The sequence below is a fragment of the Colletes gigas genome, unplaced genomic scaffold (assembly GCF_013123115.1).
Source record: "Colletes gigas isolate AHSC1104 unplaced genomic scaffold, ASM1312311v1 Colletes_gigas_Sc00012, whole genome shotgun sequence".
Lineage (NCBI taxonomy): Eukaryota > Metazoa > Arthropoda > Insecta > Hymenoptera > Colletidae > Colletes > Colletes gigas.
The window spans coordinates 7,822,595-7,836,116 of record NW_025106641.1 but is presented as its reverse complement, the minus strand read 5'-3'; the positions used below and the strand labels follow the sequence as shown (position 1 = coordinate 7,836,116).

General features: G+C 40.8%; 1 protein-coding gene across 6 annotated transcripts in view; it reads left to right on the top strand.

Moving 5' to 3' along the window:
* The window catches only part of LOC122399109, a 605,244-nt gene that overhangs the window by 517,462 nt on the left and 74,260 nt on the right, over positions 1-13,522 (top strand). For all 6 annotated transcript variants that reach the window (XM_043399523.1, XM_043399526.1, XM_043399525.1 and 3 more), the window contains one exon: positions 8,615-8,914. In XM_043399523.1, the coding sequence (XP_043255458.1) occupies positions 8,615-8,914 (300 nt within the window). The remainder of the gene's footprint in view (positions 1-8,614; positions 8,915-13,522) is intronic.

The following is a 13,522-nucleotide window of genomic DNA, read 5'->3' as shown; positions in this document are numbered from 1 at the left end:
GCCAACAACGGACCACCCTGTATATCTATAACCGTCACCTCGACACCGTAGCCAATCGAAACGGAATTCCACTTTAATACCAGCGTCGAATGCCAACCCCCCCGATGATATTGCAATTAGACCTGTGACAGTCGATCGAACATAGCTCGCCCTGTTGCACCGAGTGTACAGGGTGTTCCGCTGGTTTCGTTGTAAGTTATTCATGAAATGCACTCACGATGTCCGTATAATCAGTTTCGAACTTAATCGCGCCAGCCTTTGGCTCCTCGCACGTCACAAAGAGATCTTTAAATCCCTCCGAGAATGATCGATGTCCATGAAACTTTGCCCAGAGAAAAACTATGGGGATTATAGTATCAGTGCAACAATAATTTTAGACATTTTACAACTATATAGAAAAACCAGGAGGAATTACAATTCAAGAGAAATTGAACATTCTAAAAATTCTAGAGAATGTGCAACTTGCATATAGGAGTCGTTTACTCAAAACAAATTTATTTTTTAATAGTCATAACAAGATCAAAGTGTCTTAAAAATATTTTCATAGTTAAACCATTGTTAACCCTTTGCACCCCGAATTACATTTAAATTTTGTTACCAGCAGCTCCCAACGCTTTTAAGTGTTTTATTTAAAATTTACGTTAACTAAAAAATAGAGGAACAAACAAATTCATTTCGTATGATATCTCCTGAAACAATTTCCAGGGTGCAATCCTGGTTTTCTTTCGCGACAAAGGAGCTCCTGAAATAGAAACTGCACTCGAGATAGGAGTGCAAAGGGTTAATAAAATGGCGTATCGAAAGTTGAAAAAGAGAGACTCCAGCGGCTCGTCTGTTCCCAGTAATCACCGCCAGGAAGAAACAATTATTCAAGAACACCGAATCGCTTCTATCGCGAGAAGCCTACCCCATTATAGATAAATCAATTACCAGCGTTTCCAGCCGAAGGAACGTTCCTAAGGGGCAAAATCGAGCCGACAGAAACAAATTACCCCGAGCTAATCTGCGTGGTTGCTTCGAAAGCCGCTTCCTCGAAGTTCTGTCAGTCTTACCGGTGGCTCGGGTCGCGCGTTGAAAAGAGTAGAATCGTTCCGGGTCCCTTCATCGATCTGGGCCTGGAGGGCGGAGAGGGGGCTGAAAAAGGAAAAACCGGGAGACGGAAAGGCAGCCGCGACCGCATCCGCGGAACTTCCGGGAAAAGTTTCGCGAACGAGCCAACAAACGAACTTGCCCGATCGCCGATTTCCGTGGAAACTCGACGATTTGTGTAGCGAAACGATGCCCCGACGGTAGTTTCTGGAATCGATAAGCTGCGGTATTAAACGCTCCGCGGAGGTGCACGCCATTTTTACTTGTCCCTCCATAGCTGTCCACGAATCGTTGCCACTTTACGAGAGGAACTTCTCAAGAACAAGACCCGGGAACGACGTTCATTCGAAATTGTTATCGTAAAAAGTCTAAACGCGTTTATCGGTTCGCGTTTAGGTTTCGATCTCTTTTCCATGATTTGAGAAAAAAATTGATCAAAGAAAATGACCTGATCTGGTCTACGATTTCGGTAGAATTCTTAAAGTGAATCTGAAGTTGAAATTTATGTTCCACGTTCCACGATTTAATTATTGAATAGTACAGTTTCGTATTTGCAGGCTGTAATGGTGATTCGTTGTGAATGGAAAAGGATGTGGTTTTTTATACAAATCCATATTTTCGTGCATTGAGATGTTGAAGGGTTTGTATATAAATAAATTAGAAACAGAACTTGTGAACAGTCGTGGTGCATTGGAGACGTTGCCTCTCATTCGATCATCTACGTTCAGCTGCATTTGGGCACGGGTCAAGCCCAGTACTTTGGGATGGTTGACCGCTTCGGAGAAAAAACACTATATTGTTGATTTTATACAATGTTTACATTGTTTATACCTCTCTATCGGGTTTGTAATTGAGTATAACATGACCCTCAATATTAAAAAAAGAAAACTACTTCATAAATATAAAAACAACACTTAGTTGTAACCAACAAAAAGGTGGTAAAAATAAATGGGAATAATTCTATAAAAAAAAAACAAATTTCTCCTTTATAACAAATACAGTTGTAACCAAATAACATTTGGGTAGAAATAAATGGGAAAAAGGAAAAAACAAAAGTTTCTTCTCATTTATAGCGACTGGAGTAAAACTGTATAATGAAAGGGGCGTAAAAATATCCTGGTCGTCGATCGAGAATGGGCTCACGCGCGTCGCAAATCCGAAAGCGATCTAGACGCAAATCACCCAATTACAAGACGCAGATTCGATGCAACGGGAGATAGAATCCAAACTCCCATCGGTGGCGAGTTGGACGTCTTCTGGAGGCCAGAAGAAAGAGAGCCTCGCATAATAAAACGTTCGTTAACGAACTGGTTGCCATAGTTTCGTGCCAGCAGCCGGAGGATCAGGCGGATGGAAAGGGGGGGTGGGAGGGAGAGAACCCCGGCGGGCGCTTCTTCTCCCGGAATTAAATTAATTAAGCCAGATTATCTCGGACGGATATAAAAAAAACTTCAATACGGACCCACGTAGACGGACAAGTTTAGCTTCCAGGCGGAGGAGAAAAGAAGTCCCGGCGTTGGGGTAGTTTTAATTCGTTTAAGCGTGCACCGCCCCCTACAGGGGGCCGACGAAGACAGGTGTTAAGGCGTGTGCTCACCGTGACCACATATTTTCCCCGTTCGCCGTCAATTTTCATTTCGGAAACTTCTGCCTCGCGTTCTCCTCGCGACCGGATGGCCCCTCTGCTTTTTCGCGAGAACGACGACAAGACTCCTCCGCGAAAAGTGACGCACTTAAGGGTAACTTTCTCGGCTGCCCTCTTTCCTTTCATGTCGCCATGTACGCTCGCGGAACATGTTTACGCAAGAACGACAGCGAAATGGAACAAAGACCTGACAACGGGAGGCGACTTCCGAAAATTTCCAATCTTCGACGTCCCTTGGGAGAACAAGCCTCGTTATTCCCTTGGATATTACGAGTCATAAATTCACGAAAATCTAAACAGTCCTAAAACCCTCCAATCTCGCAGAGATGAAGTTTAATAAATTAATTTCTCTAATGAAAAGTAACTCAAGCTCCCAGCGTTAGAACGCTCGAACTTCGGCGTCCTTAATCACCGAACTTTCGACTTTCGTAGTTCCAAGTGCGCGCGACCCCTCGAGCCTGGCGACCTGATTTTTCAAAATTACCAGGCAACGAAATTCGCTCGACGAGAGACATCGGCCCCAAAGCGCGTTAGCGTCGTTTTTTGCTACCGCGCCGCGCGGAATTTCATTTTTCAGTCACTGACAATGCTATTACCGGGCATGTCAGTGTCTCTTGGTCGCGGGAACAGAAATTTTGTCGGAGAAACATTTTTTTCAACCCGGTAACGCGCTCCCGCAGTCATCTTCCGGCGCGTAACTGTTCTTTTTGCTCGTTTACCTGCACGCCGGATGCTCGTTCGCCGGTCTCCCGACAATAACATACGCGTCACTCACGCTGAAATACATTTCCAAACTTCCATTTCTCATCTCGCGCAGTTCCTTCGATCGTTTCGTGCTCCTAGAGCCGCGAGAAACTTTGCATTATACTCGGGATATCGTGTTCCCTTATTCAAACAGGATGCAGCGACGCTCACGTTGCGGGGGAGTTCGTGACAATCTGTTAATCGCGTATTCGTGATCTTTAAAACGTTCGTGTTGCAGAAAAATTTCAATCCTTTTAAAATTAAGCTTTCGAAGAGTGGAGGTATTTCGAAAATAGAAAGAAAATTTTCTTTAATGGAACGATATGCTTTCGTACGTGTACCTTGTTGTGATCAAGAAGTTTCGAGACGCGATCTAAGCTGCAACGATTAAAACAAGGAATGCGGAGCGTCGTAAATTTTGCAGCGCACTTTTACCAAAACCTCGAGCATCCGTATGAATTTATTAGTGGGCGTGCACGTTCGCCGCGGTTCACGCTCTTACGTGTGCATATAAATAATAGAACGGAGACGCAAAAGTATCATAAACGCGAGTAGGGAGATGGCGTCGGGAAAAGTGGGTCGCCTGTGAGAAAAGCAGATGACGAACGATCGTGGATACGACGTGAGAGATGGTGGGAGCAAAATAAAGCGATTCGTTGGTCGTTGAAAACATTCGAGAAATTGGTGGTGAGTTAGGTGAACTCGATATCTTATTGATGGTTAAAAATATTGACACTAGGAGACTTCTTAGTCCATCATTGTTTTGTATAGTTTCTGTTATCGCGAAGTATTATATTATTTTATGTATTATCATTTAAATATATATTGTCTCATGTATCAAAAATTGGTTTAGAGTTAGGTAAACTCGACATCTTATTGACAGTTAAAAATACTGAAAGTAGACTTCTTAGTCCATCATTGTTTTGTATAGTTTCTGTTACGAATGAACAAAGTGAGAAAAAGATAAGAGTAATCGTGAAGTTTTATATTATTTTATGTATTATCATTTAAATACGTATTGTCTCGTATGTCCATGTTATAAATCCTAAGTGATATCCTATTCTACTTTCCGATTAAGGTTTAACAAATATTCTGTGCGATATCTCTGAATAATTAGTGCAGGGGAAAAGGAAAGTATAAAGTGGGAATTGGACGAAGAAAGTAGCAAAAGGATGAAAGTGAGTCCCGGGTTACTCCTCGACGGTTCTCCCATCGTCGGAAGCGACGATTTGTCAGGGAAGCTCGTTCGTTCAACGAGAGATAACACCAAACTTTCGGAGACGTTTTGAAGAACGAACATCCGTGAGCTGGTAGGTTATAAATGCGCTCTCTTCGTGAACCGTGACTGGAGCCATTTTGTTATGATTACGAATAGTCGCTACTTTGTAACCGTGCATGACAGGCTGGACCTCGAATACGTGGAAAAGTGGGAAGAACGATAGGTAGCATAGAAATTCGATCGCTGTTCGAAACTAAATGATTAATAACGTTAGATTATGCGAGTTCTCGCTGTCTTAATTTTAATCGATTCACATTGGTTCCGTTTAAGCGCAGATTATTCGTCTTGTCTTTTCTGAAATCACGATATTACCTTTGAACAAGTTCGTAATTTACAGTATTTAAAATACTGTGTTAAACAGGGCGAAGAATTTTTTCTATAAAAAACAATAATGCTGAAAGATTCTGTAAACTGTTTTTCAGTTTGAAAATATTCCAGAGTAGGATAATTAAGCACCTTGTTACAAAATGTATATTATAAAAATTTTTTTAAAATATTTTAATGGATTCACGACGCTAATAATTTTAACGTAGGTCGATTAAAATAGAACGCCTTCTGCACAGTTTTGTTGTTGCAAATGCAAATTTTCTCAGCCCGCGCTGGAAAACAAAAATGAAATTTACAACCGCGGTTTACTTTGTTAAAGTTTTTCGTGAAATTAAATGTGAAAAAATGCCAAAGTTCCTGTATAATTAAACGAGTGGATCGCTGGTACTTCCCGGAGTAAAATAGATTCAGCGAATTAACATTTTTTCGCCGTTAAACAAGCATACCTTGAAAATAGTTTGAAGGTAATGCCGGGGTATTTTAATTTAATGAATCAGTAATTACCGTGTAATCGAGTTACATCGGTATTTCGAAGGAGGAGATTTTCCAGATGTTTGCATCTCGTTATGTGAAACGGATTCAGTTACTCTGAATGAAACTGATGTCCCGTAAGGTCATTACATAAACTGCAGTCGAAATAAGATTTCAAGGAAAACGAATAATTAATTAAACAGAGACTTTCTTTGGGGATTGCGTGCTTCTTGGTTTTATGTGAAATTAATTCTTTCCTGTTTTCACGAACTATGATTCCCGATTTAAATGGAGCAGTTTAATACCACCGTATTAAGATTAGTATGTATTTAAGTATAGACAAGTTGTTGCCCCAGAAAATTTTCTTCGAAGACCCAAAGGTACCTTTTAACGAGTTTAAAGAAATGGTCTCTGAAGAAGAATAAATAACTAATTAATTGTATTCGTGTCCTGGATATTAATATATCGATCGTATGAATTTTGATCGCGTTTCAAAAAAGTCTATCCGCCCATTCCGCGCCACGAGGGAGAAGGAATTAAAACGGATGAATGTGGGCGCATGAAATATTAGGTCGAGTGTGTTCTTTCAGATTTCGCAGACGTACAGGTTTTCGGGTAGCATTATAGCGGAACATTGCCCGTAAAATCTCTTCTTTCGCGAGCAGATCGAATCACAGATGTTTGGATAGCACTCTGCATGCGGTGTAAGTCGGTTCTGATTTCAGTTCGAAATAGGCGAGTTCGTTTAACCAATTCGCGACCCGCGCGTCCAGTTTTCAAACCGTTTCAAACATCGTGACCGCTAAAATTTGGAAAGCTTCGAGCTGATTTAGGAACCTCAGTCTATTCCCAACGAAATAATACGTCTCTGAACGGGTTACAAAATAAATGCGTATATTCCATATAGTTCTAACCCTAGTTCGATCATGTTTGAGCTTTAACGCGTTGAATATCTAAAGATGTTCTCGAGTATATCTCCTTTTATTTGATCATTTTGTTTTGGTGGGAGTGACCACTAAAATTTGGAGAGCTTCAAGCTTATTTCTAATCCTAGTTTGAACACGTTTGAGCTTTGCCACATTGAATATCATTTATTTAATCGTTTTGTTTTGGTAGGCTATAATAGAAGGAGTTGTGTTTCCAAATGTTTGATATAGTCTACGTTGCACCGATAACTTAATAGCGTTTCATGATCAGGCTTAGATTCGAGTGCAGATGTCCAAGAATTTACGTATCGTTCAACTTAATATTTTTATGTACGATCATTGTGACACTTTGTCTAAACTTCATTCGTTGGTAAGTGGTAAAAATGTGGTATGCGCGTAGCACGGTATCGCGGCTAGAAAACAACTGGCTACTGATTACTACAATGACAAACGCCAGCGTGGGAATTACGAGATGAAGGTTTAATAAGGTATGAGTCGAATCGGGAACGACCGCCGCCACATACCCTGCACTAATTAACAAATCCAATTTTAATCGACGGTCCAATTCGCGTCGCATGCTGGAAACCCCTCTGAATACCTCAATTCGTACGTGAATTCGTTGTATGCGTGTAAAAGTGATTACCGGGTGGCTCCGCGGTGCAATTATTTCGTGTCAGCTTTTTCCTTCGACGTTCATCGGATGATTTTAATAAATTGGGTCGTCCCGAAAAATCAGGCCAAACACTGTAATCCTAAAAAAATCGTCCGATCACACGCAGCTAAACATTTAACAGTCGAATGTCAATTTTGACAAAACCTACGATCGATCCAACTTGAAAACTATTTTACGAGATATTTGCTTAATCGAAATAATTTCTTTACTACATATAAATTTCTTAAACTTAAACAATCTTTTTCAAACGTTTGTATTTGTTCGTTCGTAATGAATGGTGTTGTTTTTAATTAATTTTCAAATTTTTATTCGACGCTACCAATAGTCGAATGTATGATTTTCGAACGTTTGTATTTGTTCGTTCGCAATGAATGATGTTTTTAATCGTAGAATGGATTTTGAAAGCTTAATTAATTTTCAAATTTGTATTCGACGCTGTCAATCGTTGAATGTATGATTTTTGAGACTCATTGTCTCGTATATCGCTGGCGTGTTCCGGTTGAACCGAGATTTTATCGTCGCGATGTCATTCGTAATAACCAAATCGTTTCTATCGGAACGGAGGTATTCGACGGTCGGTCTTTCCGCGATCACGGCCGAACGATGCTGGAAACCGAATCCAGAAAGAGCCGGGGAACGATGACGTGAATGGCAGACCAGGCGTGCTCGCGGTAATCCAATGAGAGCGTCTCTTAATTAAAAATCGTGAAATCCGGTCCGCGTCCTGTCCCTTTGTTATGACTTGCATTCGCCGTGTCCCGTGGATCGTGCACGCGCGTCTATATTCTTTTTCGTTAGTGTCGTTGAAAAACGATCGCCCGGGACAACCCATCGCCGGGCGTCCACCATTATTCCGTGTACACGCGTCTGCGCGCGCATCATGCCCCTTTTTTACCCCTCTTTTTGTCCGCCTATATTGCCCTTTTTTTTTTATTGTCCACGATTCTACCATTTTTGTTTTATGCACCGGACACGTCCCGGGCTAAATTTATTGCCTGAAATATTTCTGCCATTTTTTGAATTACGAAAGAACACCGTGCATGGAAGTTTGCGCGACTTTTTCGAACAACGGACCGCTTCCTACGGGCGAGCACATTTTTATTTTGAACGAAGTTCCCCCCCCCTTAATTGCCACCCCTACGCGATAGAAAGAACCGTAGAAAGAATCGTAGAAAAAAGTAGTAATTGTCCGAGTACACCAACAACACGAGACGTTTAATCTTTTTATGAAAATAACAATAGTTCGTGTAAATGTAAGGAAGACGATTTGATAGTCTTAAACAAATCATCTGTTTTGTGTAATTATTAAATGGTGGGATATATAAAAAAACGTAAGATCGTTATTATTTTTTATGTAGAATATAATAGGGTTAACAAAATTCATTTAAAAAATAAAACGTTGTCGTAAATATCTTTGATGTACATTATAATAATTTCGTTATCGAAATTTTATTTTGCAGAGTGCCACGTCTCCCGGCGCCAGCAACGATGGCCTCACGAAACAGCAGCTGGAGCTCATTCAGCAGATCATGCAACAAACGCAACAGCAGCAGCAGCAACAACAGCAACAAACATCCGCGCAACAGCAACAGCAGCAACGTAGTTCGTCGACGACAGTCACAGCTCAGATTCAAAAAACGCAAAAACCGTCCATCAAGTCCACAACATCGTCCAGCAGCGTGTCGAACAATTCTGGAAGTTCGAATGCAACCAGCAACGCGAGATCGAGCCCAAAGCCTAAAGTGTGGAGTCACGTGCAGGTGAGTATAGTCGTCTGTTTTTTGTCTCATAGTTGATACTGTTGTAGTTCGATACCTGTCGATTGTATATTCAAACGTAGTCTCCAATTTCCGATTTTTAATTCTAAATATTTTCTAATTTAATTATTAAATACACGCGTACTAATTTTCAAAGCGCGCCTTTTATCGACGAATTTTTAGTTGCATGGGTTAGACACTAGATGACGCTACTGCAGCTGCGCGAAATCGATGCGCAGAATCAATCTAACCTAACTAAATATGCATCACACGCGTATAATTTTATTATTTAACGCTTGATTTTCCCCAGTAAATATCTATAATATCTAAATTTTATTTAATAGAACATATTTACTCTTAGTAATTATGAGTCTAGCCATACCACGAGATGTGTCCACGTTTCATGATCGAGCCTGTACATCGTGAGCGCTAACTATGCAGATTTTGAGCCAAATCGGTGACCCGAATGTCCGCGATACCCTCTCGTAAGAAATATGTCAGTGGCCATTACTTAATAATCACTGAACATTGTGGTATGGCGGAGTGGATGCATCGTTTGCACTATTTCGTGTCGGTCACGTAAGCGTTTTAATGAGACAGTACGCGGCGTAGTGTCCAATGATATATTACATCGTTACAATTGATCAGTGGTAACCCGTTAAAGTGGCGGTGAATCGTGTTCTCTTAAATTATGGACTCAACCGCGTTTACTCACCCTAATTCGCTTCGGCGCTCCTTTTAGGCGTCACTCGCAATAATTTGCCAATTTGCATTAGCTCCACTTTCGGACAGTCGTGACAATTAATCTGTTATTCCGCTTTCTAAACTGGAACGCTACGATTTGTGCGACAAACTCGCGATTATTTGCGAACCGCCATTAGGAGGTGTTAGGGGGTGTTGTCAGTATTATAATTATGTGTACAATATTTATTCTTCGACATCGACGCAGGCTACAATAACAATGCATAATACTCTTTTGTTCGAATATCTAGAAATAAAAAAATAAATCCTTCTGCGTGGGTGGATCAATTCGAAAAAAATAAAACATTTATTTTACAATGTTTCGACTCATGATGGGAGTCTTCCGGAAATTTAAACAGTTATTAATAGATTTAAAACTGAATATTATATTTTTTTGTTACTCTACCGACAGAATATAAATTTTCCATTTTTAAAAATTCTCTGAATTCTTGCAACGAGATGAGAGATTTTTTTCCAATTCTGCCTATTTATAGCCTTTAAATTTCTCTTCGCCGGAATATAACTGAGAATTGTGGGGGTTGCTTTTAATTGAACGCTCGTAATAAAGTAGAAAAATTACTTGAGGGATTTTGTACGCTCGGTAGTTCGGTCTCCTGTGCAATAAAAGCAGTTGTGGTCCCTGACGTACGTTCCCGAATTGTTGATACAAGAAATACAATCGGCAAACACTGACGTTGTTGCCACAAGGAGTTCAGTTCCCAACCACCTAAACATATCAACCACACGCCTCGTATGTCGACTTAATCGACTTAATAGTAGTTGCTCAGTCCACCCAAGAGACAAATTGTTTACCGTTGGCTTCAATCTATGCGCAGGAACAATAAACAATAGACGCAGTGCATTATCGAACATCAACGTAAAATTCCCTTTTATTCCGTTTATACTTGGTCTTTAATATTACAGTGCTCGTGTTACAATATTACATTCTGTGTATTTTTCCATCGAAAAACATTATTTCTGTCGAAAATTCGAACGCAAGAGATGAAATTTAAAATTAAAAAAAAATGTAGAATGTAACTTTCGTCGCTATGGATTGATTAGAGTACTCGGGAGTGATTTTAATAACGTATGAAGTGTTGTATTTGTTTATTCGTTGCGCCAGTTTCGAATATTTCGACATTTATCATTTTTATTCTACGAACGTGCCGATATAAAATTCAATTTTCAGTAAGCTTTCGCTGAACATGAAACTCGTTAAATTTGATAATTCTATAGTGACGCGTATCGAATTTTAAAATTATACGGGGAAACGGTGCTGTGGGAATTTCACAAAAATCCACTTTGGAGGAATAATTAAGAAAACGGTTGATTTTCCTCTGGTATTTATTTCAGGTTAATAGGAATTTAAAACTCTGTTTGAAAGAAACTGATATTATTCGAGAATTCTGTACGTGACGTGTGATTTTTGTTTAGAAACCGTTCGAAAAAAATTTGCTTGCTATAGCATGAAAATGCACCGAAGGGTGAAACATTTATTCTTGCAGAATGGTTGCGAAAACATTGAATCGATCGTGTAAAAAACTTACCCTCGAACCTGGAAAACGAATTGAAACTTTCGGAAAGCTACGAAAAAATATTGCAGCGTGCATAGGAAATGTTTGCAATATTGTAAAATAAAATATGAATTGAAACTACTGCTAGACAAAATAGTAATTCCGGTATGAAGTTTCACGGATATTGCGTTGCTGTTACGAAACAGTTTGTTCGCGATATTGCAAAACGACGCGTGCATAAATACCATTACTCTATGAAATAGTAATTCCTATAAAAAATTCCAAATATATTGCGTTACTTTTGTAAAATGCTTGTTCGATGTTACAATTGCTCCCGTCGTATTGAAAAATGAAGAACGAATTAATGCTAACTCAAGAAGAAAACCAGAAAACTAACCTTAGAAGAAGTATCGATTTTTATAAAAACTTCGTTCAGGGTAGTTCAAAGTTATGAATTAAAACTACCTCTAAATGAATTTAAATGGAAGGATGATCAAAAGTTTTTAAACAGTAGATAAATTATAAGATCGATAATTTGTATAGAAAATTGGAAAAAATGATATATGAAGAAACTAAAACCACCCCCGGAAGTAAAATTGGTTATCAGGAGGAAATTTGGCGTGGCAAGATTCTCTGTGTCTCTAGTTTCTCATTAAGTCGTGGCACGAGCACCGAACGATGAACAATTAACCAACAAACATATGCAAGGATCGCTGTCTGAATACTATGGGCCATCCCCTATTTTATCACGTTCTTCGTATCTCGAATGACCCGGCGCCCGACCGTCGGAACTTTACCACCGCCTAACTTCATTACGTTAATGGCATAATAACCATTGTGGGCGGTGGAAGGGCTTATGCGCCGAAACGTCGGTGTCCCTAAACAGAGCAAGAAGCGAGCGCAGCCTGAAATCGATCGGATCGCCATTAATATGTATGAGATCTTTGCCGATAGAACCGGCGCGGCGGGGCGGCGGCGGAGGGGTTGAAGAAATCGTTGGAATCGTCGTTACCCCACGAAGACGAACTGCGGCTGCGACGCAGTCCCAGGAACCGTCAGTAATTGGCCAGGAATTCGTGAACGAATGGATTCTCGGGGACTTTCGGGGCGGTTTCGTCCATGGGAGAAATAATCAACGCGCCTCGAGTCCGCTCGAGCGTTATTTCATTCCGCGATCTTCGACCGGATCAAAAGCTGACCAACGTCTCTCGAGGATAAATCATTTAACCTGTCGAACGTTTAGCTATATTTCTATCCACGGCAGACTGTTCTTGTCGTCGCATTTTACGTCCCATTGAAAATGGCTTTCGATTAATTTATTGCTTCAAACGAATTTGATACAGTTTTCTAAAGAAACAAAAAACTCGATATAGATTTTTACATTTGCATCAGAGTGAGTCTCGTTACATGGTTTAAACGCTAGATGGCGCTACCGTGGATGCGCGATATCGGTGCGCAGAATCGATCTAACCTAACTAAAAACGTATCACAAACCTACAATTTTATTATTTAATTGCTTGAACTTTCTCAGTATTCGAAAATTCGATATGGGAAATAAACTGAACGCTACAAATTTCATCGATCAAACATGGATAGTTTCCATAGTTTTCCTTAACGTGTCGATTACTCGGTGCGTTTCCCCTAATTGGAAAAACGCGCGGACCAATCGGGCGCTCCAATTCCGCCGGAAATAGCCGTGCTCGGTGCGCGGCGTCGACCGACGGCGACTGGCCTAAAACATTAGGCCAGCCACGGCAGGGGAAAGTGAAAGAGTAAACACGAGAAACCGACGGCCGCAAATTGCGAAGGTAACGACGTGTTCTTAGTCACCGTTCTGGCAACCGGACTTTCCGCCACGAATAGTGCTTTTCAAGGGGTTTGACGGCATGGTACAGAGAGGGGGACGAGGGGGCGAACGCATCGGTATTCGGGGCTGCTCTCCGCGCGCGTTCCACCTCCGGTATAATAGTCGCTGCAGTCACGCAACGGTTCGAGCTTTACACGCTCGGTTTAACCGAGGCCCCATTCAAGCGGCGTGTCAACGACAAATCCGCGCCCGCGTTTCGCTCCGTGCCGCCGATATCTTTGCCAGCCTTCTCCTTTTTATTATAACACGCTCCTCTTTAAATCACGCCCGGACCCGGTATGCGTTTCGAATCTCCAATCGGATCTCGATAACGCGAGATAAAAATGAAATCTCCCCAGGATATTCTCCTCCCCCACCGAACCATCGAACTTTGTACGTTTGGTAGTTTTTTTAGCTTAGAAATTATCGAACGAATTCACTTCTCGAAGCTTGATACGAGTTTTTAACCCTTTCCTGTGCTTTAACGAGTCTGACTTTGGCCCAAGATTT